The following is a 27,946-nucleotide window of genomic DNA, read 5'->3' as shown; positions in this document are numbered from 1 at the left end:
GATACTTAATTCGATAAGCAAAACACATAAATTTCTATTGCATTCGTTATTTACAGAACGGGTGTGTGTGTTTGGATAGCATTTTGCGTCGAAGATGATCGTTGAAGGTCACATACCGAATTTGGATCCTGAAAAGAGAAAAAAATAAAAATTCATTAGTTTCACATAAAAATATAAAAAGGACTAAAAATTGAAAGAAAAAAAATCCTCAAAGGCGGCCTGCTATTACAAGAACAAGCATTTAATAAATCCAATACAAATATAATTACAATTTAGTTTAATGATCCATTTAATATAACTTTGTGTGTGAGATGATGATAGTTGACCGACGACGCGGAGTGTTCAGACAAGACATTGAATTGCGGTTTTCCGTTCATTCCTTTCGCGTTCGACGTTGCACAATCAATCATTTCACTCTCGCTCGCTTATTTTATGTTATGATATTATTATTAATAATCATAATAAATCGCATAATTTTGATAAAAGTTCACATCAAAGGCAAATTGTTGTTCAATTTAATGAATTGCAATTCGATTTTTTTGTGCCTTGTAATTATAGCTATTGGAGCCGCGCGCAACGATGGGTGAGATGGAAATGCAATCAGTAGCTTAATTGCGGCTGTTTTACATTGTTCAATCAATAAATCGAGCGGAAAAACATGCATGTGAACTAACATCGTGTCGTCTTTGGCGAAGGTAAGATTTTTTTTTAATGACTTTGACACTCGAAATTTACAAAAATCATTAATCTTCAATTCTTTCTCTCTAAAACTCTGCAGAGAAATGTAGGAAACTTGTCGTCACAACCCACAATGCGATTCAGAGAAATTCCACAGAAGCAGAGATTAACATATTTTTTCACTTTTCAAAATGACGACAACCGTGCGATGCGACATCATTACTCAATCCATTTGTTTTGACATCCTTGATTTTATATTTTCGAACAATTTCACACATTAACCGAGAAATGATACAGATTTAGATACAGAACAGAGAGCGAGCTGTCAACAACACGCCGCTTACTTCACTCGAAATTTGTGACGCTTTTTGTTTAGAACAACCAAAAAAAAAAAACGAAGAGGAACGAAGGTTTATCTATATTCGAGTGCATATTTTAAAAAAGTTATTTAAATTTTTCGAATAATAATTTTTAACTCTACCTCGAAAAGCACATAGCAAGGGAACAACTTTTATTTTAATTTTTATTTTCTGTTGTTATCTTAATTGAAGCATTGACTGAACACATGTTTCCAAGTGATTATCATACGAGTTCTATCTCAATGCATTTTGTTATTAATAATATTAACTTTTTCAGCACTTTTTTCACGTGTAAATCTCGTCATCATTAGAAATCGTCGTTTTCATCACGAGACGAGATGAGTGAGTGTTGAAGTTGATTAATTGTTGGTCTCTGTTGACAAAGATAATGAAACAATGATTTAAAAATTTTGTGTTAATTTATTGAAAGATGTTCATTAGAAAGCGAGAGAGGAAGATTGCATCGTAAATTAATGAGGTACTGAAAAGGGGTGACATTTTTAAATGAAATGTCGATAATTAATGATGTTATTGCTCGAAAATAATTAGAAAAGAATCCAAAAAACGAGTCTCAGATAGAATTTGAGACAAAAATTTAACGCTCATTTAACATCTGAGTGTTTAACGGTTAGTTGCTCGACAATGACAATGACTTACGTTGAGGTGTTTCGTAATATTTAACAACTAAAGCTAATTCAAGTCTATGTCAAGAGCGAGATTTAGTGCTCCAGTTACGAGCTATTATCCGCAATGAAGCATATTAAAGGTCAAGAGCTCGAAATTTTGACTCAGTGATCGATTTTTGAGTCATTTTCATATCATTTCTTATCACAAAAAACATTTAACGGAAGTTACTCACACGAAAAATTGACGAAAATGATCTAAAAAGAACTTTTCTTGCTAAACTTGATGAGCTGTCGTCGTTTTTGGGTTCTTGCGTGTTGCCTGACTCAACAAAACTTGTCATCTTTTGTCTACTTATAATTGTTGCTTAACATAAACAAACAAACACACGACTATCGCCAGATAATTTTTTATAAACAATTGATAAATAATACATTTTTATTTATTTTTGAATGTTACTCATGTGGAAAAAATACTCTTGAAACTCATGCTAGATGTCATTCACAGACTCATTACAGACAAAAGCTCACGCAGACATTCACACAAAAAAATGACGTAATTTTTTTTTAAACTCGGGTTTTTTTTACGAAAAACGATGCAAATATGAGGGACAGAGATATTCAACTCGAATTTGGAAAAAAAAAACTGACCATGTCATTGAGAAACCATCGCACCCGGAAACTTGTAAATGAAAGTAGGTCAACGCTCCAATACAAAAAACCAAAGGTTAATGACAATGATTAACGATTTCTTATAAGTCTTTTTTGACACTTACTTACTTTTTTTCCGTCACATTTGAAGTCGAAGCAATCAAATAAAAGGACATTAACAGCTCATGAGGCGCGTATGTGCGTTCATTAAATATTTACGTGTAATTATGACGCGTTAGTGAAGAGGCTCGAGGAAATGTTTGTTTGACTTGACAGTTTTCCGATATTTCCTATTTTTCCTCTAATGTGTGAAATGTCGAATCAAAAGAAGGCGGTTGAACGACCCCGCGTACATTTTTATGAATTTTCGGTACACTACATATTATCAATATGTATTGATAAGGTAAATAGAGGTACGATTGCAGACACGGTCATAACACACCTAACTTGGAAGTGTATGCAAAGGCATTTCGTTGAGTTTTCGAGAAAATATCAATCGAATGGATTTGAAGTCTAAAATTTTGTTGAACATCAAAAAATGAGTTAAGAGGTAATTTTTTAAAAAAAAATTTTAAAATTAACATTTTGTTCAATTTAGAAGTTAACAGATAATTTTTTTTAATTTAACTTAATTTTTGATTTTTTTTTTTTGCAAAAAGTGAATTTATTCAAATTAATTTTAATACATTTTTTTTAAATTTTTCAGATTTTTTAGTTGAATTCAATTTTAACAAAATGTGAAAATATTCAAGTAAAATTTAATATTTTTTTCATTTTCAACTTTATTTTATAAAAATTTAAATAAAAAGTGAAAATCATCAAATTGAGACAAAAATTCGTGCAAAATACACTTTTGTCAAAAATTTTCACAGTCGACTTCACACAAACATTATATTTGTGTGTCATTCATTTTTCATAGATATTACCATACCTACCAAGCTACATACACTAAAAAGACAATAGAATCGCTTATTTACGATATATTACATCAATTACGAGCAAAACCGCGTCTCATTTTACTACAAGTTGTCATATCGAACAGAAGGGCTTTTTTCTAACCCAAAAATAATTTAAGTGAAATTAAAAATGTTATCCAGATCCCGCATTTTTGTGCTTTTGGCAAGTGCTGCACTTATCTCAACTGCTTCAGGCACTCGTTGTTATCGTTGTCACGAAAGCGGTTACATCGGAGATGTTAGAAATTGCCGTGATACTGTCGAGTGTCGTTATGGATGCAAAATTACACAAGTTGTTAGTCGTAAGTAATTTTAGTTATTTTTATATTATGTGAAAAAAATGTCATGTGAGTTTTTCTCATTGTTCTCATCATCATTAAAACGTTTTGTTGTCGTTATTAACAGATAGTCGAGAGATCTACGTAGAACAAGATTGTTACGAAATGACCTATCCCTTCGGCGTTGGAAGTTCTAACAATGATAATGTGAATCCGACGTACATCCCGCAAACGCAATACCAATCAAACTATCCTCAAACAAATTTCCCGCGACAAAATCCTCCGATCATCTTCAATCCGCACAATCCAGACAATCGAGACTATGCTGCGGGATATGACAACACAAATTTGGCGATCAACAACAATCAATATGGACAAGGAAGTTGCAGCACATATTCAGCAATTCAGGCGTTTCGAAGACTTTTCCCTTACTCGAGCGGATATTCAGCAACTTGTAACACTTGCGATTGGGATTATTGTAATTTGTTCAATGCAGCGCCCGGTTTGAAAGCAACAACAACAATTGGAGTAGTTTTGTTCGTGCTGCTCAAGAGCTTTATGTAATTTGATGTTTAGATGGAGACTTGATGTTTTTCTTTAGTTTTAGTGAATATTTATATAAAAAATGTGTAAAAATTAAAAAAAAATAAAACGCTTCGACCAATCACAAAACAATGACTCGACGCCTTATCGCATCGCTCATCAACATAAACATGAAATAAGGCGACATAATCGTTTTATTATATTGATACAGACATTAAACATAAATAACTAATAATAATACGACAAAAAAAGGCAGCAAAGAAAGAAAGACAGAAGAACAGTAGCACTCAAAAATATTAAAAAATCGTGTAGTTATCAATGTGTGTGGTCGATTTTTCCTTTTTCTTTACAATTTTTTGTCATTGTTGGTCTCGGTGTCTCTTTCTATGCGCTTTTGCTGTATGAAAAGCATACAACACAATGGGCTCGCGAGACATGAATATGATCGTGATTTGAATTTTTATGGGATCTGATCGTAAAATGTTGTGTTTTTGCTCTGTAAACACTCTCAAAACCGAAACCACACAAGAAAATATAGTTTGTTTCGAACGAAAATTGCTTCACAGAGTCAAACTACCTTTCACCTTATGATTTTCATTAGTAAGACGAATATTTATCACTTCAACTACAAATTTATAGGTTCATTTCGATGTCGTCATTTTTTCTGTTTCTGATAAATATCTCAATTTTTTTTGTTTCTATCCAAATTTTCTGCTTAAATGAGCAACTAACACACTACTCGACCTCTGTTGGTAAATATAAACAATAAAATGATGATAAATATATGGAAAAAATCTTCTTTTCTTCAGAGATTCAGACAAAAAAAATGTGAAACATGAAACAGTAGCAAACAGAAAAATTATTATAAAAAATATTTTATTGTGTCTCATTCATTTCATTGTGCACAGTTGTTGTTGTCTGCAGACAGAAGAAGAAAAAATTTGTAATTGATCACAGAATTAGATAAAAATTTTAAAGTCTCTCTTTTTTTATCATCCACACACAAAAAATTAAGATTTTATTACCTTTTGGGAAATCCATACGATGCTTTTGGTAAAAATATTTTGACTTGCATTTTTTCGTGATTAATGAATAAAAAAAAGTAACAGAAAAAAATAAATAAAAATGAGTCACTTTGAAATTTAATCCAAAATGCATTTCATTCAGTAGCAGATTCTTACAATTGACATTAAATGACGTAAAAATATGCAGCAAAGGCATATCAAATATTTCATCAATGCAACTTTTTTGCGCATTTTGTTTTCATCAATTTTCTCAGTGAATGAGGCAAGCAAAAAACTAAAGAGAAAAGACAAACACAACATCAATCAGTCAATTCTCCTTATAAAAAGTCAGATGCGATTCGATTATGCAGTTATGGAAGTGGCGCCTAAATAGTCGCCTTCGTAAGACACTATTCTCTTTACGTTTTTTTTGTCATCATTCTCGCATCATTTGTGCGTAACGGCGATTATCTCACAAAAATTCTACACATATTTGATGTTTTTTATTATTTTATTGTTCGTCAAGTCGTTCGTCAACTGACATGTTGCCTTTACTTTCAAGAGTTGCCATTTACTTGAGAAAAAGAGAAACGGAGAAAAAAACTAACAGAGGCTCCATATTGGGTAAATTTATTTTGACGCATTATTTCATTCTAGAATTTTAATGATTTTTGTGGATTATTTATGAAACGCAGGTAATGAGCTATGAAATTAGAGGCGATATCTGATCTGATCTGAGAGTTGCTGGACAGGTCAACCAAAAGGGAGAGAAACGGAGATAAGATGTTCAGGGAAAAATTACATGCAAATGCACTTTCAAAACTTTTTTCTCCAACAATATTAAAAAAAAAAAAATAAAATGTTCGAAAAATTATCTTATTGTAAAATCAAATACAACAGAAAAGAAGAAGAAAAAAGGACAGGGACTTATCTTTTTCTTTCTCTCTCTCTCGTTGTCTGTTGGCGTGTTGTTTTGGGCGATAAACGACGTTCGATGGTGTGAACTATTGAATTGAACTGCTGATAGAAGTCAAGTCAAGGAAGATATTCAAATAAATTGACTACAGATGTTGTTCGAAGGTGTTCGTTTTCTCATAAGTTTCGTTATATCGAAGTTTAAACTCATAAACGATACAGAAAATTGACCGTCGGATAAAAAGTTTTTCTTTAAATCGACATTAAATGCTTGAAAGTAACTAATTCGTAACACACCTGCTCGGATTATTAATAAACCAGCATAAAATTATTATATTAAGTCATAAAAGGACAGAAAATTAAAGTAAAGAAGACATCATTAACAATAATAATTATAAATTCCGGCTTCTAAACGAACGAAAATTTATTCAAACAAACATTTTACTTAACAAAAAGTCATTTTTGTATCATTTAGTGAGGGAATTTTTTATTTTTCAAAAAAATACTTTTCAGAATTTTTGATTAAATATCATTAACACATGCGATCTTACTTGAAAATTCATAAACAAACAATTATAAATTATAATCAGATTCTTTGAGAGTGTTTTGTCAAGCGAATCTATCCAACATGAACCTTTTTTGCTTTGGTCAGCTGACAAAACGAGACAAGAGAAAAAAATTTGTAAGACTTTTCATCAAACATGTTCAGAACAAGTGTTTTTAACGCCATCGTTGACCCGATTTGTTCGATGACGCAATAAGGAAGTGAATTTAGATTTTATATTTATCTAAATTTCCTCTGAAAATGAGGAAAAAATTTAAAAAATTATGGAAATTAAGAAATTTGTCAATGGAAAATGTTCCCGTTTCTCACAATAATGACGTAAAATTACTCAATGTCAACTTCCTTCTAAAAATATTTCACTTTTCTATGCTCGCGCGTAAGAAATTCAAAATAAATTAAAAACTTTGGTGGTCCAATGAAATTTTTTAATGTGTATTTTCGTTTTTTTAATACTTTTTGTAAATCGATGTCAAAGTCCCACACACGGTAATTTTTTTGACGATGCGCGACATAACATTCCTTCAAGGTTTCTTGAAGAACATTCGAAATCCGCGTTTCGTGAAAGAAAGTTAAAGGCAAAATCGCACCTTTCCGTTTTTTTTGTATGTTCAACTGCACTGCGCGCAATTAATAATCGTTTTGCTTGTTGTTTTCGAAAAGCTTCTTCTTCTTTTCGCACAGTAAGAAAAGAAGAAAAAACTGGGAGTTGCATGAAACCGAATATCCTTTCAAAACATGCAAAAAGTTTAAATTTATAAGTAAATCCGATATCTCAAGTAGTAATTTATGTCGATTACAAATTAATTTATTGTTTATTGTTGTTTGGTGTGCTCGCGCTTATCTCTCGTTCCTCGTGCATAATATTTGCTCACTTGCTGCGTTTATTATTTATTTTAATTCTGGATGCGCTTCTACTACTTCTTTTTTCCTCATAAAACGCACAAAGCTAAAAAGTGGGTGTCGTCAAATAAATAAATAAACATTTAAAAAGTACACATATCGTAAAATGTAATCAAATCCGAATCCGAAGTTGGCAGAAAAACAAGCACTTAACTCATCATTTTTCAATTGAACTTGAACCTTTCGTCGATTCGAACGCAGATTATAGACAAGTTGGTAGGAAAAAACAAATAGAAGTACCGATTAACGAGAAATTAACACGCAAAAAGCTCCTTGCTGGTCAACGACTTGCTGCCCAATGGGACTGTAATTGAAAATGACAAGTGAATCTAAAAGCAAACAAAACCTTTCTTGTACGCATCATGTACTCTTTTAATGATTTTCTACTTTTTTGCCTTCAACGTCGTCGTCATTCTTATGCTAATAGGGTCTAAGACTCATTTTTTACATTCATCAACATTCATTACATTTGCTTTTGTTGTAATGCCAGAACGTTATCAATTTTTACAAATCATTTTTCTGTAATAACAATAAATAATTCCGTTTCACCCAGTTTTTCATCAACAACATCATAACAATCATAAATTCACGTAGCAACAAAAAATATGAATTAAATTAAATTAATATAAAACAAAAGACTCGTTTCTTGCTGTTCTACTGTTAGTAGTTCGGAATCTTGTATTGTTTGCACTAATTTTTCAATCATTCATCATCGTAATAATTCTTTTGAAAAATTTATATTTGTACGCGATGTCGACGTCAACGACGAACGATGCAAATGTTTTTCCATCCATTCTGACATGAATTTATGATGAATTTTTTTCGTTGTTGTTCTTGTTAAAAGTTACCTCTTTCCTCCGTACCGTACATGGATAAACATTTTTCGAGCGAATTTTATGCACAATTTATTATTTTTATTATTATTTTCGAGAGTGAAGCACACAAAAAAACTGTAAAAACAGTCGTCGTCCGTCATAAATGCAACAACTTTAATGACTGACAGAGTTGTTGTTTGTTTATTATTTTGTTTTAGGCTGCTCCAAATTTTTTTTTGTATTTTCAAAATTTTTTCAAAAAATAAAAAAAAAAATTTCAAAAAAATTTTCAATTTTTAACTTTTGTTTTGAAAATAATATTTTTCTTAAAATTTCTTATCAAAAAATATTTTTCATAAAATTACTGAATTTTTTTTTCAAAATTTTTTGACAGTTATTTTTTATGAATTTTTTTTCTTTAATTTTAAAATTTAAAAATATTATTTGACGCTCAAAAATGGGTTATTTTTTTGCCATTTTGTATGAAAAAAACTTTTTTTTTTATTTTAAAAAATTTTGGAATTTATTTTCATTTGGAGCTGCTTTATTTGTATATTTATTATGAATGAAGTGTTTTTTTTCTCTGCTCGTCGTGTAAATATGTGCAATAATTTACAACAATAAGGAATGCTAAATGCAACAAGTTCCTGAAAATCTATGTTTCGATGTCAACATTTGAGTTTATGAATGAATTTCGTGTTCCACAAAAAAAGAAAAAGAAGAGTAAACAGTAGCAAATAAATTAAAAAATTAGTAAGAAAAGGCTGTTCATAGTTCAAAATTTATTTGTTAAAGTTGTCATTGTCTTGAGTGTTGTTCGACATTTCCGGAACAAATTTTCGAACAAGTTTTTAATTTTTTTTTTTCGTGAATGAACTGTGACAAGAAAAGAAAGCCTCAAAACTCGTAAAAGAAAAATTTTAAACAAAAAAAAAGTTTAGATCAGACTTTGAGTCATCTCGCGAGAATTGACGATATTTAATGAGTACACATGTCGCGTTTTTCCTGTACCATCTGCAAATTTGTGCCTCTAAGCATTATTTGTAATTGTCAGACACTCACTCACTCATGCAGGCAAGTACGAAGAAATTCTACATTAATAATAATCACAAATAATGAACGATAAATACCTCCTTAATTAATGACAAGACACTTTTGGTTAATTTAAAATTACACACAAAAACATGTCATTTATTAGCAAAAATGTTTTAAAACTATTTCACTTGTCTTTCGCGTGTTTTTCTTGCTTTATGACTCGTACATACACATACACTTGTCGTCTTCGAGAAAAGAAACAACGAAAAAATTTACATGTATTTTCGTATTTTTTTCGTCGTCAGTAATGACTTTTCCCTCTGTTTTCTATCAATCCCGTTGCAAGAAGAGCTCGTGTGTGGCGGAAAATTTCACAAAAAAATGACAATGACAAAATTCATGCAAATAGTAAAGAAGGAAATCCCTCCCGCCTTATAGCTGGATGCTTGAACAATTCCCTTGCTTGTAAAACACAAAAGACGACATCTTGGAGCACGCCCCGCGAGAGTAAAAAATTGTTAGATAATTTATGATATTTTGGAAAAATCGTAGTTAATCGTATTTTATGTTAAATTAATTTATGTGTGTATAACTTTTTAATTTTGGGAGACAATCTTGTGGGTAATTAATTTAATTTATTGTTTGGCTTGTCACACACTGATCAACGACGGATTTTTTATGGTAACTTTTTTTTAAATTCTCTGTCGCGCGGATAAGAGGAACATTCATCATCTGTTCGTAATATTTGTACAATAAAAAAAAAGTAAAACAGGAAAAAAACATCGGAGAGACTTGTTGAACAAGATATTTTTTGTGACTAATTAAGAAGAAAAATAAAAAAAAATCGAGGGAGCGAGGAAGAAAAATATTTAATTTATTTATTGTTTAATAAAAAGTTTAGAACTTGTCTCGTCAAACACACGAACAACACGACCAGATTTGAAATTCTAATGAATGAAGGAATCGTGCGCGCACAATTTTCATTCCAGAGCCTAATAACGACATCACTTAGCGCACATTTCGTGACTGAAATATTTTTTTTTTTTTAATTTCATCGCCATTAAATACTCTCTTTGCAGTAGTTCGTCGCGCGATATTCATTTCAGAATTGATAAATAAATTTATATCAACACCATTTAATTGCTGCGCGCCATTTAATTGAAAAATAGAGTTACGAATAAAAAGGAGGAGACACATCGTGCACTTGCTTTTCTTCTGTTCGTCGTTAATGAATAGCGACGGAGCTGTTAATTAAATCAAAGTGTTGAAGTTTAATTCAATTGGTTCGTTGTGTCGAAAGAAAAAATCCGTTATAAACAGAGCCATTTTTAAAGTCAACTACGATCTTCGTTTGCGATAAGCTTCTCTTGGAAGAGTTACTTTTTTTTTTTGGATCACAGATGACATATTTTTATAACTTTTTTTCACACGCGCTTCATTATTCAAGCCAAACAAGACTTAGAGAAGAACAAGAAACAGTTTATCGCGCTTTAAATTAATTAGCCATCATTAATTATTGTCAAATGTGTCGAAAGAGTTGAAAATCGACCATCTGTCAGAAAATTTTGAAAGGAATATTAATCGTGAGAGTCCTTTCGTATCAAAATCCTTCATACAGGTGTCGATTTCCGGTCGAAAAGTTCATTAATTCCAATTAAAAATTAAAATTTCATTAATTTTCTCTCCTACCTCATTAACACAAATTGCGTGCAATTAAGTATTCAAAAGAATCTAACATTTTTAAAACTGCTGTTTTTGTTTCCTTTTGTTTTTTGTTAGAACAATTGGAACTTTCTACATCGGCTATTTCTGGGGAAATGAACTTCCGTTTTTGGTATGTTGTTGTTTTGACTTGACAAACTTTTGGAATAAATTGAAAGCGAAATTCGGTTGTAAAAATGTCACGTTTCAAACTAATAGACAACATTTTTCACGAAATAATTGATAGCTTTAAGTCGTTATCTTTGCTTGTTTATCTCAAGAAACAAGAAAGGACTTTCTTTACAACTTGTCACGTGAATGAAAAGGATTAAACCGGAAGAAGTCGTTGTGTTTCTTTTATCCACACAAAGTAATAAATCCTTTACTCGCATGAAATATTAATTTTATGGCGATCTGATCCTTTGAAGTTTGACGTTTATCCTTGAATTTTAATTAGCCGCCGCTCAGAAACGTCAAAAGTGCTAATTCGACATCCCGTTAACAACTTTTTTGCGACATCGACGTGCGCGCATCTCTTATTTAATATTCACACAAACATTATTCAAACTCATGTCTACATAAAATTTATATATAAATTTTATCAACATCATAATAATTAGTTAAACACATGCTCAAACGGTTAAAAGCAGTGTTAAAACTATGAGATGCTTGTCAATGCATGTTTTATAAGCCCCGCATTGACAATAAATGTGTTAGCAATTTTTTTTTCATTATTGATACATTTATTATTATCTGTTAAACGCTGATCGGATCATGATGTCGCGTCAACCGACATAATCATCGTCGTGAAGGATGTTGTTGTTACGAAAAAAAAACACACATTTTTTGTCATGTTAACCCTTTGAGGGATAAATAACTGAAATACTTGTTACACAACACGTCGATGTCGTTAAAAGGTGTCTTGGATGTTCTTTTGGTTGAGTGACGATCGCCCAAAATTACTTTAAACACTTGCGCAAAAGTCATGTTTCGGTTTGGATTGAGACAAGCGCACAAAAAACGACGAACAAATTACTTGTAGTTGTTGATATGAGCCTTGTTCCAACATCAAAAGACCTGTCAACGAGCGTTTTTTGTACCAAAAGTCATCTTTTTGGTTTTCACATAAACTTCTGATGTTCAAAAGGGACGCTGCTCATGTTTCGTTGATTCGTATTTTTTTCGTGTTCCAACAAGTCGTTTGATGTTTTTTTCTGCTAAAAAAATAAAACATTTCATTATTATTGTAAATAACAAAAAACATCACACGAAACAAGGCTCTCTTTAATAATAATATCTCAACTAATAAAGTGATAATTTTCCATTTTATAGTAATAAACAAACAAGATACATCCATATTACAAAGTACTCAACAAGACACAAACGAGCAAAGAAAAAAGATTTCCAATGATGCAAAAATTTTATATTTATTTATTCGCTGTGACAAGAAATTAAATGTTAAATGGGCGATATATTCATTAGAGAGAGACGAGAACGAGACGGGCGATTAAATCATTTTTATTGGATTTGTGTTGACATGCTTTGAAGTAAGTTTTCTGCTTTATTTGTTTCGGGATTTCATTACATTATTATATTGTCGTATTATTATTATTTAGAGAGAAACACGAAACATGTAAGTAACGAAGAAGTTTGATTTATCTCCCATGTACTTTTGGTTTTTATTTTTTTAAATAGTAAATTAACGGCGTTTTAATGGATGCGGAGAAAGAATTTAGTTGCCACAGACAGGGAGAAAAATTTTTTGGCAAAAGGATTTCCCCAAAAGAAAAATAAATCAATGGACATAAATCAACTCCTACCAAAAACGAGCGACAAACACGATAATGGCGGAACAAAAAATGTCGTCTGTGGTTGAAAAAAATTCACACAAAATGCTTAAAGAATTTCGTGATGAGTCCTCTAATCTTTTAAGGAAGTACATAAATCACTTTTTCGTCAATTCAGTTAAATTGTAGGAATTTCAAACATTTCAGATTTACAAACGAAAAATGACGAGAGTGTGTCGACAATTAGGCGCCAACATTTATCACCTCGTAATTACAAAAAAAAAGATGTCAAAATTTTTTCTGTGCAGAGGAAACACCCGAAATTTTCAACCTTCGCCTTTTTTCATAGAAACTGAGAAAGAAAGGTTCAAAAAATATTTTAAGGGATAAATGTTACAAAGTGTATCCTGTTACATGTTTATTAATTTATTTTTTGTCTGACCAAAAATATTTTTCCGGCTCATTAACAAATTATCAGGAATTCAAACTACTTTTCTTCCAATTCCATACAAACATCTGGATGAATTCGACTCTTTCTCGGAATTGAAATTGATTTGTTGGCTGACGATCCTTTATGCAAAATGCTTTTTGCGATTGTCAACTCACATCAATTTTACATAAAATTAATTTTATTACAAATTTACACTTCACATGCAATTATTATAATACCCAGAAATCTTAAATAATACACAGACAGCAAGAGAGACATGCATGCTGCTCTCAAATCTGATTAATCCCTTCCTGATGCATGTTTCCCATCAATTACATTTCTTAAGCGTAAATCGCACACACAAACACACATCGTCGTCGTCTTCGTTTCATTTTCTTCAGTTTTAGCAAGCAACGAACGAAATTAGATGATATGATAAAATTTATATCTGCAGCAAAAGTCACAACAGAGAGAAGCGAGAGATCCAGTCAGAAACAGAACAGAAATAAAATAGTTACACTTCCTCCTCTTAGGAGAAAGAAGACACAAAATGACAAGACATATTATTGCAAATAAATTTATTTATTGTAAATGTGTGTACGAACGTCGACGACGCATGCATAAATTTATTTACCAAAATGTTGTGGTTGGGAAAATGAAACCGAGCAGAGCAGCACAAGAAGTAAGTAACAATGTTACTATTGATTTTAATTTTAATATGTCGACTCGAGATAGTGCAGGGATTTAAAGAATAGATAATTAATTTTAGTCAAAATACATCCCACTTTTTAACATGAATCGAAGTTTGTTTGCTATTGTTGTTCCGTAATCATTGGCATCAATGATTCAAGTCGACTAATGAAAGATTTTCCATTTATTTATTATTATTTTGTTTTACGAAGCTTTAAATTTTTCTCTTTTTTGCAGGATTTTTGCTCATCTGAACACAAAATGCCGTAAAAATGGTTCAACTGAAATCCAAAAATGAATAAATTAGAATCTCAATTACAAATGCACATTCAATTGGGGATTTTGAAGCAAGAAACGACCATTTTACAATTTTACTTCTTCCATGTTACAAGACATTCTGAAGAAAATCCATTAAGAAATCATCATCGCAAGAGGACATTGAGAAGCGAAGGCGAGCAAAAGGTCAGTCATCGTCTTGTTCTTATTCTTGCACACATTCGAAAAACGACAGACTGCAAAAAAAGAAATCTTCTCGTTTTCATGATAATTTCTCGTTAGAGAGGAGGAGTATTTTGGAGAAGAACGAAGACGAACGAACGAATGTGCTTGCAATTTTGCATAATTTACAACAAAACAGCAAAGCAATGAGAATTATGCAGCAACAGCATGTTTTCTGGCTTCTTGTCATTCTTGTGTGTGTGTGTGTGTGTCTTTGTAAGAAAATGCAATATTAAATGATGGATGAAACAGACACATAACATGTCCTTATTTTATGGAAATTGTTGTCACACGAAGACGACGAAATTGTTTTGCATTTTCAAGGCACGCAGGACAACAACAAGAAAATAGCTCGCTCCGGAAATAATTTATCAAGCCTCAGATGAGAATCTACCATTTTATTTACTGCTAAAAGTGAATAAATCAAAAACCTGCATGGAAACGCTTTCACTGCTAAAAATGTCTCGACAAACGTTTGAAATTAATTATGTCCAACTTTTTTTTTATTTTTTGCAAAACTGTTACATTTTCATGAATGACTCAAGACATTTTACACACTTTCTAACACTATATCGCGCTTATTTTCATTCATTTCAGATTTTTTGTGGAATTCCAACCTGAAGTTCGCAACGAATTGAATTTGAAAAAATGCACAACTGCGTTCGTCGATCATTTTAGTGAGTTAAAAAAAAGTGTCTTAAATCCACAATTTATTCAGTCTCCTCTTCGTCATCCGTTTCGCACACACATTGCAGTGCAAAACAAAAAATATAAATGCAATGACATTAACATTTAATTAATCAAGAATTAAAAACTAATTAATTTTGATTGTCAATTATAATGTGGTTCTTTTTTCTTTGCAGTTTGTGTGTGAATATAAATTTCCAACGGTAGCAATGGATTAAATGCAAAAAAGAGAGCTACTTGTCTTTCTGCACTCAAACAGCGTACACGGAGCAAGAACAACAAGTTTAATTGAAGCTGTCGGACATTGTCATTGTAAAATGTCGTCATCGTTTTAAAAAGTGGCACATTTTGTATTACGATTAATTTGAAGACATTATTTGGATGCTGTTTTGCGAACGAAGTTTAGTAACAAAGTAGCAAAAATAATAAACATGACTTGATGAGTTGTCGTCGTTTGTTGGAGAAAACGATTTGTTTTTGCATATTTAATGAGATAATATTGGGCTTGGCAATGAGGCTTACTCTCAAGGCAGATCATTAATTAAACACAACTTTTTTGAACGTAAAGGAACGAGAAAAGTTCACATATGTTCTCGAATCGCAAAAAAAATCTCTATTAGTTTTGAAAATATACGTTCAACAACAACGAACTAGATGATTTATGTTTTGTGTGTTTTCAATTCAATTTTAAAAGTATAAAAGCGAGCGAGCTCACATGTGATAACACAGATATTTTTGTGCTGATTTCGTTATAAAATATATCCTGTGTGTGTGTTTTAATATAAATTAAAATAAAATATATATAACAAAAGAATGGATGCACGCCGCCGTTTGGTTATCCTGTTCATTTCATTTCAGTTTGTTAAAAAAGTTGCATGGCACAGCAAAACTTGACTGCTGAAGTTGTTCCACAAAAAACATATAGCGAGAGAGAGAAAAATGAATTGAAAAGGGAGGATACTGCGATTGATTGTTTCAACAAATTCTGGGCGCTCTTGTGGTCTTCCACAAAATAAATGGATTTTTTCTCCCTTTTTGTCCATATGTGATTTTTTTTATCGAATGTGTGAATGTGCGAACGAGTCTAATATATTATTTTGTTGAATCAGGCAGGAGTAACGTCGTTTATCAAATCCAAAACATTTATCAGTTACTGTTGTTTTATTGCTATATGGTTGCTGAAAAATAAGAATTGCTTCGTTTTTATTTTTTTAATATAAAGAAATCGTTGAAACATCAAATTTTGGTAAGAAATTAAAACATTTCATTTGAAATTTTTCCAATTTTTTTTTAAATTTTGTAATTTTATGAATTTTTAGTTACTGACAGACAATTAAACTCTTCAAAAAGGCATTCGATGAGGATGAATGAAACAAAACTGCAGCAACAGCAAAGAGAAAGACATAAAATAAATTGCAAGATACTATCAACAACTAATTTTTAACATGCAGTTAAATCAATTTCATGCGCTCCTGAAAAGATGATCAGCAAAGGAAGTCTGAATGCGCTTCAACGAATATATTATTAAATATATAATAAATAAATGTAATTGCATGATTTACGCCCGGGGCTGTTCCAATTGAAAAACATAAAATATGACGAATTTTTTGACAAACAAATTATTTATTATTGGATTTCTCTCCTTTCAACGCAAGAAGCTTTATCGCAAAAATCAGTTTCGCTGCTGCAAGCGAAAAGGGAAGCCAAAATAATTAAAATAAACGAGAAATTAACAATCAAATATTTAAATGAATGTTCCGTTCGCGCTACAGATGTGACTTTGTGTCATCGCCATCTCTTGCATCCGCGCCGTGACATTAATTGATGTTTCGGTATCAGATGATTTTTTGTTCGAAATGACTGAAAAGTATTTAAATAATTTATAAAAATAAAGGGAAACACAAAATAAATCTTTTTTCGAGATGCGTGACTGTCAGAATGAGATCATTTGGGATGCGCTACTGGATTACGACGAAATATTTTTCCATGTTCCCGTGCGCACGGAATTCCTGTGTGTTTTTATTTATTTATTTTTTGTTTCGAGGTAATTCGTCAAAATATTAGAAATTTGAGAGAGAGCGAAACGCGTGCGTGGTATAATGTGACGCGATGCGCTCTAAAATTTAATCTTCTTGACATGATACATTTATTTTTTCAATCACATTTGTCTTCTGCTCTTCTCGCGACGTGACATATTAATAAAAAGGGCAATGCAGCCACACGACGCGCAAAAGACCCCAAAAACGTTTAAAAATAATTGTTTGAAACATCAAGAAATTTATGTGAGAAGAATTTTGTCAGTTTTTTTTATATAATTAATTTGTGTCATTTTCGAGCTCTTGTGAACTTTGAACATGTCACGCAAATGACAAACAAATTAAAATTTCATAAACTCTTCCGATGCAGTTGTTGTTGATTTGTTAAAAGAGCTGAAAATAGTTTTTCCCCGTGCGCGTGAAAAATTGACGTCATTTAACGAAAATTGTTTCATATTTTTCACACTTTTAATTGCGTTATTGATGGATTCGCTCTCCTGCTCCGTTCGTCAAAACACGAGGTCGTGTTCAGTGAACTTTAATTGTCAACAAAAACAATGCCATGGCAGGCGAACAACAAAAGTTGATCGTTCAAATAACTGTCGTTCGTTTCGTCTTGCTGTATTTATGGCGTGACAAGAGTCACAAGGCAGTCTATCATAACAACGCAAAATTTTCGTAACAATATAATTTTAAAAACGGAGCAAAGTACACACACACACACAGAAAACAACAAGCAGCAAGCAAGCAATGAGGTCCATGTACATCCTAAGGCTATATTGTTTGAAATTTTGACTCTCCTCTTGATATTATTACCCTCGCTCGATGAATTTATGTACGATGCGGTATGGAGGCGTACAATATTATTTGCAATGACTGACAAAATTAACTACTTGCCAAGCGAGCAAAGGCAAAATAGACGCAGAAAACTTTATGAAATTAACAAGGGCCATGTTTTCTGTTATTATTATTATTATTCATGACTTTTTGTCGACGTTAGTTAGTCGTCGTCAAAAAAGACAACAAAACTGCTTTCAGCTATTTTTACATCATTTTTAATTATTCTTATATTTTTTTTTCATCCTCATCAATAGGGCTCATCTTCCCCGAAGGAACGGATATTAAGATTTCTTCGAAGGAATTCGATTGTCATTCGTGTTGTTTGTTGATTTGGCGCCAAGGCGTTAATCAAGAGGCGTTAAAACTATTCCATCGGGAAGAATTTAATAAGAAGACGTCGAAAGATGCATATCATTCACGCCACAGAAAACATCGTGCAATAAGTCACAAGAGAGCAAGACAGAAAAAAACAATGAACAAGTGCGATGCATGTTGACAAGTATCATATGTAAATGATGACAAGCTTACATCCAATTCAATCCATTTTTCTATATCAATATATGCCTCTTTTTTTTACTTTTAGTCTCTCTATCTCGTCCTGTACGCACAACATTGTACAAAATTTCCAATAAATCATCGCGAGCGATCATATTTCTGGATGAATTTGTATTCAATTTGAATTATTAATAAAAATTCTGAAACACTTTTTTGATGAAGAGCGCTTTTTGTGATGAAAACAACCGTCGGATAGACTTCAATTCCATCATAGAACGATACTCTGTCAAAACCTCTGAAAAAAGTAACAAAAAATTGAATGATGAATGAGACGATTGTGACTTTTATTTTTTTAAAAAAAAACATTTTTTGTAGAGTTTTATTGAATTATGTTTTTAATTTGTAAGCGCTCTCGAGCAATTTGATTGTCTGTGTTTTGAAACATTTTTTTTTTATTATTTTTTACGAAAAATCAACATGAAATTTTCGTACCTTGGGGACATTTCGTTCATCGAAATATTTTTTCAACTTAATTAGTAGTTTCATTTTAGAATTTTTAATTTCTTCAAAAAGTGTCGAAGAGAGGACAAGAGATTAACGGAACTTAATTATAGGTACAGCAAAAATTTCTAAATATTCAAAGCAGATCTTTACCGTTTTTTCATCGATATTGCTAATTTATGTAAAAAGTCCTCCGGAAACTTGATACGAAGAATATCTCTTTCAAATTGACTCTCTTAATGTCTAAAATGTTTCAATTTTTACCAATTAACAAAAAAAAACGACAAACAAAAATATCCTCGAAAAAATACAAAAAAAAAAGTAGAAGTTGTAACTTGATAACTAACATTTGTACTTTTTTTCTGTAATATATTTTAGTTACAAAAAAAGGGACACCACATAAAAAATTTGTTGTTTGTAAACTAGAGTGTTTAACATTTGTTTGTTGTTTTTTTCTGGTTTTCGTTTTTTTTTATTATGGATGTAAACGACACCGTTCGCAATGTTACAGATAGAAGGACCAATTTAGGAGTCAAATTTAATGTTTTACGAGAAATTGACGAAAAAAACAGAAAAATAAACATCTTGTACCTAATTATCGTGAATCCATTAAACATTAGCGTAAATCAATTTTTTTCTGTCACATCCAGATTTTTAGTTGAATTTTGAAAAAATGAATTTACGATGGGATAATAAGTTTAGTTCAGTATTTAAAAGGCAATTATTATGTAACATGTGTCGATTTAGCAAAATTTTCATTGAATTTTCGTTGTTCTTAATGGTTTTTGACTCTTTTTTTTTGCCATAAATATAATCTATTACATATTCATATGTGTCCCGGCGTTATGAATATTAAAAAATGTCTTTACCGAAAATGTATAATAATAAGAAAATAGGAGCGAGAAGAGACTGAGAGTGATAATAATGTGCTTATAAGTATTTACACATGCTGCGTATCCCGTAAAATAACATTTAAAGGCGTAATAAGCGCGGGACTTTGTTGACAAAACACACAAAAAGCACGGAACAAGAGTGTCATGTTAATATGTTTCCATTTTTATTATTAAATTTTTATGATATTTATATGTTTTTGACATACGTTCAAACTTCTCATATGTAGAAGCGCGCGAAAATCAGAGGGAGGAGTGTGTGAAAAATTGAAATGAATGCGGAATTTCTTTCACTTCGTTGTAATGTTATACACATGTATCTAATTTTCATTTTTATAACCACGATTCACCGCCGTCGCCGCGTTTTAAACATAATAAATAATGTTTATTACGCCTGAAAGAATGTTTTCGGAGTTACGGAATGATACTAATAATCATCTGCGTAAAATTTAATGATTATTTTTTTTCAACTAACGCCCTTTTACTCGTTGAACGGATTAAGCTCAACTAACGCACAGGAAAAATTAACTTTAATGCGTAATGAGAAGACTCGATGATTGACATCTTCATTTACTTCACAACGACAATTTTTTATGACCTCATGGGCGCCCTTAGATCCGGATGCTCGTCAATTCAAACTCAAGTTCATAATTTAAATTCCTCGGAAATTTCTTGTGCGCATTGCTGCTTGAGACTGATGATTAATTACTCAACATTTTCACAATTTAATTAGTATAGTTTTTTTTGTCGAGCATTTTTTTTTGCAAGAAAACAATTTAAATGCCAAACAATCCGTAGAATTATGATGACACAAACTTTTAAACAAATAAATCATACAGGCACACATAAAAATATCATTCATTCCATGACAAATGTCTCTCGATACGACCAAATGCAGATGACGATGATGCATCTCGGGCATACCTGAGTGTGCATCGCCTTCGTATTTCCATACAGACTCTCGGAATGCGAGAATGAAAGGCATTGTAAAACAAATGAAGAAGTTATTGTTGGTAAATTATTTCAGAAAGTGTGTGTCTCGTTGCTGTATGGGCTTAATTAGAAAACATTTGTCATCTAAAATGTCATTTTAAAGTGCACAGAGGCAAGCACAGAATGTTGTGTGATGGTATGTAAAGTGCGTTTGTTCAACAGAGCATGGCAAATATTTTAGCGTCTTGTTCGAGGAAGTGATATGAGATGATTTTAACAAGCAAGATGGTTTAAAATGTCCTGAATGGCATTACGTAACCTAAAATTGAAAATCAACTTTTAGTACTTTTTTGACCTGAAATCCGTTTGCAAATAAACATTGCACGTTCATTATAAATTTTCGCACATGATAACATCCGAATGCTCTTTCACACATTGTCTGGTCCTTCTTCTCTCGTACTTTTTATTTATAACTTTTTAATCCATTAAATGTTTACACACACTTTGCGTTCATCTCGTTGTTGTTACATATTATTACGAAAAATGCAATAAAATATGCAGAAGACGACGACTTTTTGTACAAATGTTAATTTGAAAATATATTCTTGCAGCAACGACTTCGAGTAAGCAAGGGAGAGAGAGTGAAAAAGGACAATTATTACCACAAACAACACACATGTATGTCTTCTGATGGCGCCTAATAATATTTCTATCTCAATGCAGCAGTCTCCGTATGTATTTTTTTTTTCTTCTCGTCTTACACAATTTCTCATTTTCTTAACATAAATATAAAAAATGTCCGTTTCTTTGCGTTGGTGTCATTTGCTGTCTTGTCTCATGGCACAGTAGTTGTTTCGCAATGGCAATGGTCAGCGAACGAAAGACGTGATTATGTTCGAGCAAAAATGTCGAGAATTTTTAATAACTTACCTTCAGCTTTACCAAGACAGGAAACTCTTGCGCCAATTTGCTGAGTTTTTGATAATCGCACTTGCAGGCATGAACAATCCATTCTTTCGCTTTCGGATGCTGGATCAAGTTGAGAGTGTTGTCGTCGTCTTCGTGATCTTGACTCGCAGCCTGTTGTTTGGAAATAAATAAAATACGAATTAATAAAAAATAATAAAATTATTATAAAACGGGGTTAACAACAACAATGACTTTCAACTACTTACGAGAGTTGATATGGAGAAAATTTAGGCGCATAGCCAATAATATTGAAAATGAAAAAAAAAACAATGATTTGTAAATAAAAACAACAATTGTATTATAACAAGTCGTAAAAAATTTGAAAATCATCGAGTCAGCATGAGGCTGAGATTCATATGGCGAAACATAGATCAACTATTTAATAATATTTTTCGAAAATCATTATGTTTATAAATTGAAATTCACTTGAAATTTCAACCGAGGCACACAAGAGAATAAGAAAAAAAAAATAATTAAACTATCAAAAATTTTAATTTAACTTTATATTCAAATAGACCACGGGCAGCGCCTCTGTAACGAAATTTATTATTTTCGAATATAAATTTTTTGATTAATAAATCAACAAAAGGCAATATCTATGTTAATGATCTAGTTAATGGAATATGTACAAAAAACAGTTGTAATGAACTTTTTTTTCTTCTTACGAAAAGTGGGATGTGGCTGATTTGGCATTTAATATTTCGCTATTCAAAGCGCGAACAGTACGAGGGAAACGATTATTTTCGCTTGAAATATTTTTTCGAACATGAAAGATAATTTTTCCTTTTTTTTTCTTCTTCCAATAATTAGTCGCTTTTAACTTATTAAACAACATGTTTTTCTGTTGTTGTACTAATTATGATATAAAGGGCAATTATTTCCCGTTTTCTCTATTCGAGTCTCTAACATGTTTCTTCCGACACCGACTAATCATGAATATGAATGCAAGTCTGTCGAGCAACCTCATTAATTCGATACCTGAAGGCACGAAACCTTCAAGAAATGCAAAGTTTTGAAAACTTTACGAAGAACTTTTGCATGATGATGTCCCTTTTTTCTCTCGAATTTTTGTCTTGTGCCTCGTTTTGAATAAATTTTCTGTAAAATAATTCAAATTAATTTATAAACTGAATATTTTCATTCATTTTCGACACGAAAGTCGTGGTTTATCGAATTTGTATCGTTTTAATAAAAATTTCAGTAAAACGAGAAACGCCATTTAACCATTTCCTCCTACCCTTATTAATAGCAATAATAACAAAATGATGCAAAAACATCTAAAAACGCATAATAATAATCATCATCATTTGATGGACCCGCTTCTGACAAAACGTTTTCATGTTTTAGCCTATAATAATGTTCTAATAATAATACACTGCGAGAAAAACATCTTTTTGGACAACGTTGCTCTCTATAATTAGCGAACGTCTGTCTACTGAACGTCTCGAAACATACATTTTCTATGCTAATTAGGATTCGGTTGTAAACTTTCCCGTAAAAATTGTTTAAATAGCACTTAACCTCATCATCTTCTAACAATTTTTATAAACATTAAACATTATAATATTTAATAAAGAGGCACTTGAATGAATTCTCAAGTACTCTTTTGTTAATGTTTAGTCTCATAAAAAAGCAACATTATGCCCTGTTTACGTTTAAGAGTAACGAAAGTGAGGTTTCAAAGTCTCGAACAACAAAAGGATGCGTTTTCATTTTTTTTATTAATGAACTGAAGGGTGAGTTTCATATCAAGTATAGACACGTGGATGATCTTGTAACATTTTTAATACAAATTTTCAAAAAAAAAAATACATGGGAAAACAGACAAGTCGTCATTTATTTATAAAAATCAATAACATCACGTTCTCTTGTCAACATCACTGTTGAACGTTGTAATTTTGTTGTAAAATGTCTGTGTTTCTAAAAGTAAAACAACACATCGACGACACAGAACAAATATTCAATAAAAATATCATATTTTTATTTTATTTTATTTTTTTTTTTGTTCAAATATTGACACATTATTTTTCTCCTACACACGATCAGCAATAAAATGGACCTCACAAATGTTTTTATATTTTCTTCACACACAAATAACACGCTCCAATCACAAAAAGGAGGAAAAAAAATCAAATAACAATAAAAATAAATGTTGACAAGCTGCTGTAATGGAATTATTATTATTACAACAACGACGAAAAGTGATAAAATTATTATTATTACGATTATTGTCTCATTTTTTCCTTTTAAATCGCCGTTTAGCCCATAAAATTCATATTTATCGTTTTAAAAACACTCTCAGGATCGATTCTGCCAAATCATTGTATTTTTTCAACGCTCTTTTCGATTCTCATTCAATTAATAAGTAAGCAACGGGAATAACGAGATGATCCAACCCATTTTTTGTAAGAAAATACTTAATATCAATCGATCTATTTTGTAATAATTGAAAGATTTCAACAATAGAAACGAAGCAATAATTTGGTAATCAAAATATATTTTTTTTTTGGATTGTAATAAAAAAGTAATCAATCAATTCGTAGTTAATGTTAACGAGATTCTTCATTTTGTTATGATGCGTGAACGTGAGATGCAAATCTTTTGATTCGATCAAAAAAAGCATAAAGTTCGTTATCAAATAAATTGAATTCTTTTCTTTAGCTCGAAACATTTTTATGTAAATTCTTCCCCAATGATGTTATTTGGCATGATGTGTGATGCAAATGAAGCCAATTGGGAGTTCTTTAGCAAAAAAATAAAACAAACATAAATTAACACATTCATTAACTCTAACACATGTAGAAGGGAAAATTTCCTCCATCTCTATTTTTTTATAAAATTTATATTGATTTTGCCCTACAAAAGTTGAAACTAAGCACTTGTGGCAAAAACTATGCGTTTCCGAGCATATGTTTCATGGAGAAAAGTAATTCTTATGACTCAAGGAATATTTAACGCGAAAAAAAAAATTCAAAAAATTTTCACTTCATTAAATAATTTTTTTTTTAATTTATTTTTTTTTCAATATAAATTTGTTTTATAAGTTAAAACTTCATTTTTAAATTTTTTAAAAATATTTTTTAAATTTTTTTTATATATTTTTTTTGTCGGATATAAAAAGATGAATCTGCAAAAATTACGCACGCAGTAAAATATTCAAATAGGGTTGTCGGATAAAAGTTTCCCTTTTTAAATTTTTTTTAAATTTTGGGGAAAATTTTAAATATTATAGACACTATTTCTCATTTTCATAACATTTTTTCATTATTAGTTACGAAACGAAAGTTTAGGGTTATTTTTGCATATTTATCATCACATGTGATTAAATTTTCTCATCTCATCTCAAGTTTAAAAAGGTAAGTTTAGAAAAAGTGAAAAATTGCTGAAACACGTTAACTTAAACGTTCATATGACGACCGAGAGAGAGAGGAAAAAGAACATGTAGCAGATAAAATGTGGATTTGGGACTTGGTGTATGTGTGTGAATGTCTGACAAAATGGGTTAAACGCACCTTTTTAGTTTTTCCGAAGCACACAAACCGACGAGAGTTGCTACATATATTAATTTATTGTACCCAGTTTGTCAGGTATTTTGTTTCCTGACTCACAGCTAAAAATAAAAGGTAAATGTGTGGAGTTTTTCACAAAAGACACACACACACAATACCTTTATTGTATTGTTACTTGTTTCTAAATATCACCGCAGGGACTAATGAAAACCATGTTCAAAATATTTGTGTGTGTGTCTTTGCTCAAAGTACGTCGCAGCATCATCGCAGCAACAAACAGAGAGATATATATAAAACAAAAACATGGCAAAGTACATCCCATTTGAGTGCGTGGAGATGCCAGCAATGTATGCAAACAAACAAAACATTCAACCTATTAAAATTAGGTTCCATACTCTACTCTTCGTCGTCGTCGTCGTCGTTGTGCTTTGTGAACGAGTGAAACTAAAGCAACAGCAACGACGTCGTCGTCGAAACGATGATACTAGATAACTTGTTCCTTGTTTAATTTTCAAATGTATTATAAATGGAATGTGAAATGGATGAGAAATTTTCACGTGTAGTGTGCAGCAATTTAAATGTTATCAAGTTTATTTATATTTATCTTGCCTCTAACGCACACCGGGTTTTGCTTTAAAGACAAACACACTCACACATGACATGTTGTCGTCTCATTTATTGAGGAAAATCTCGTTTAATGAAAGTAGCGCCGCAAAAGGCTTTTGTTCGAAACTACCGTTCTGTAAAACTTTGGAGACTTGATTGAACGACGACGTCATGTTCGCTTTGCTGGAGTGTCGCACTCACAAAAAAAGGACATTTTAAACTAATGGAAGTCATTTAAAAGAATCACGTTTGGGATTTTACCTCCCGAAAAAAAAGTTCCAAACCACAGTTTTTCTCATCACTTTTCACTTGTTCATTATTTGGTTTGTTTAACTTTTGGAACATGATTTTTTGCCTAAACTTTGTCCTAACTTTGTCTTCTTTGTGGTTTCATTCTCCCTGCCTTTTTTCATTTCGACTGTATGGTAATTATATTTCTATGCGCGAAACCCGGTAAAAAGCAAAGATTTCCCCAAAAAAAAGTTATTTTATTGTTCTTCACGTTGTTGTTGTTAAATATTTAAAATTTTATATTGAAATCACGTAAGCCACAGTGTCTTTTTTGGCTGTTGTGTTTTCTAAATAAGACTTAAGACACAGGAATTAAAACGTGTTTCTATTTTGTGTGCTGTAAGCAAGCAACACCAATCGTGTCTCGTTTTTGTTTCGATTTTTTTTTTTGTATTTTCAGACAAAATGCTAAAAAAAATTTATATAAAATGAGAAACAAAAAATGATAATAAACGAAAAACAAGCAGTTGTTTTGTTTCCCTCTTTAGTTTGGGAATAAAAATAAACTTTTTTTGTGACATGTCAGAAATTTTAATGTTTCTCTTCTTTTTAGCATTTTTTTCTGTGTGTTTTTTCAGAACTTTTTCTTACTTTGTTGCTCATTTTGTGAGACTTATCGACTGTGAATTCGATTAAAAACTAAATTCAATCCGATTTTTGTTGTCGATTAAGGCAAAAAAATAATGTGTAAATAATCAATAAATAAAAAATTGCTTACCTTATCAATCTCGTCAATTTTTTTCGTTTGTTTTCCGATGGGCGATGGAACTTTTGCTTCTTCTTCCGACGCGAATCGATTAAATTTCTGCATTGCCTCTTTCACGCTTATCTTGTTGTTTTCATTCTCGATATTTTCCTTGTTGCTTGAGGATTCTGATACGGGCGAATCTTTTACGGGAGTTTTTTGTTCGACACTATTTTCGCGTGAAATGCTGAGCTTCTTGGGAGGCGTTGGAGGCGGAATATCAACGCTACTTTGACGGAAAATCATTGGAGGAGCACCAATTGTTTCCTGATACTGCTGCAAAGGAGATACAGGAACGCTGTGTTGTCGTGAAAGTCGTTTTTCGCGATCTTTTTCCTTCAAAGCGTTCATTGCGATTTGAAACTCATCGACACACTCGCGATAAAAGTCTTCCGTTTGCGATTCGACGAAAGGCAGTTTTGGAGTTGAAGACATGTTCAGCGAATTATTGGAATGTGTTGGCGAAATTATTTCGGGCGGAGGACGATAAGGAGGAGGAATACGAGGTTGATGTACGGGAGAAAACGTATCGAAATCCGAATGGAATGAAGAACTTGACGAACGATTTCCCGGCGCAGGAGATACGGGCAAACCAACTGTATTGATGGCTTGTAATCCGTCGTCTGTGGGCACTTCTGTGAGATATTTCTTACGTAGCACGAGATACTTTTCGCCATTTTCGTTCTTTATTGTCGCCAAAATGTTCACGAAACTTTTGAATTTCTTGCGGGCTTCATCTGAAATATTGTTTCAGATTAAAAACACACGAATATTCACAAAAAATTGTTTTTAAACAAAATTCGCAAAATCAAAAGCAACAAGTGCCCGCGAAATATTATCACTTTTCACATCAACTCTACATACCTTGGGTCATTGGATCTGTGAGAAACTTCTTGAAATGCTTCACTAATGCATGGTTTGTCACTTTACAGTTGTTTTGCAGCATAAATGCCCGAATTTCCTCTAAACTTAATTCACTCATTTTGCGTGATTTCTTGTTTGTTATTGTTCATCAT

The 27,946-nt window shown here is 31.6% G+C and overlaps 2 protein-coding genes across 2 annotated transcripts; one reads left to right on the top strand and one right to left on the bottom strand.

Moving 5' to 3' along the window:
- Positions 1–50: 50 nt before the first annotated feature.
- On the bottom strand, positions 51–27,936 carry LOC134829198 (uncharacterized). Its single transcript, XM_063842196.1, has 4 exons — positions 27,795–27,936; positions 26,904–27,667; positions 21,741–21,890; positions 51–128 (listed from the first exon to the last, which is right to left on the bottom strand). Exons 1-4 carry the CDS (start codon positions 27,910–27,912, stop codon positions 51–53), a joined length of 1,110 nt encoding a protein of 369 aa, XP_063698266.1. The 5' UTR covers positions 27,913–27,936.
- On the top strand, positions 3,343–4,380 carry LOC134829283 (uncharacterized). Its single transcript, XM_063842306.1, has 2 exons — positions 3,343–3,569; positions 3,673–4,380. The coding sequence occupies exons 1-2, from the start codon at positions 3,398–3,400 to the stop codon at positions 4,107–4,109; spliced, it is 609 nt and encodes a 202-aa protein (XP_063698376.1). The 5' UTR covers positions 3,343–3,397; the 3' UTR covers positions 4,110–4,380.
- Positions 27,937–27,946: the final 10 nt, after the last annotated feature.

The sequence above is a fragment of the Culicoides brevitarsis genome, chromosome 2 (assembly GCF_036172545.1).
Source record: "Culicoides brevitarsis isolate CSIRO-B50_1 chromosome 2, AGI_CSIRO_Cbre_v1, whole genome shotgun sequence".
NCBI classification, from domain to species: Eukaryota; Metazoa; Arthropoda; class Insecta; order Diptera; family Ceratopogonidae; genus Culicoides; species Culicoides brevitarsis.
Note: the sequence above shows the minus strand (reverse complement) of the source record. Positions and strands in the feature narration are given on the sequence as shown.

Excerpts from the sequence above, each read along its gene's own strand:
- LOC134829198 (XM_063842196.1), bottom strand. The coding sequence starts at position 27,912 with ATGAGTGAATTAAGTTTAGAGGAAATTCGGGCATTTATGCTGCAAAAC. Across the intron at positions 27,668-27,794 it reads CACAGATCCAATGACCCAAG|ATGAAGCCCGCAAGAAATTC; the intron begins GTATGTAGAGTT and ends ACAATATTTCAG. Across the intron at positions 129-21,740 it reads CTGTCTTGGTAAAGCTGAAG|GATCCAAATTCGGTATGTGA; the intron begins GTAAGTTATTAA and ends TTCTCTTTTCAG.
- LOC134829283 (XM_063842306.1), top strand. The coding sequence starts at position 3,398 with ATGTTATCCAGATCCCGCATTTTTGTGCTTTTGGCAAGTGCTGCACTT. Across the intron at positions 3,570-3,672 it reads AATTACACAAGTTGTTAGTC|ATAGTCGAGAGATCTACGTA; the intron begins GTAAGTAATTTT and ends CGTTATTAACAG.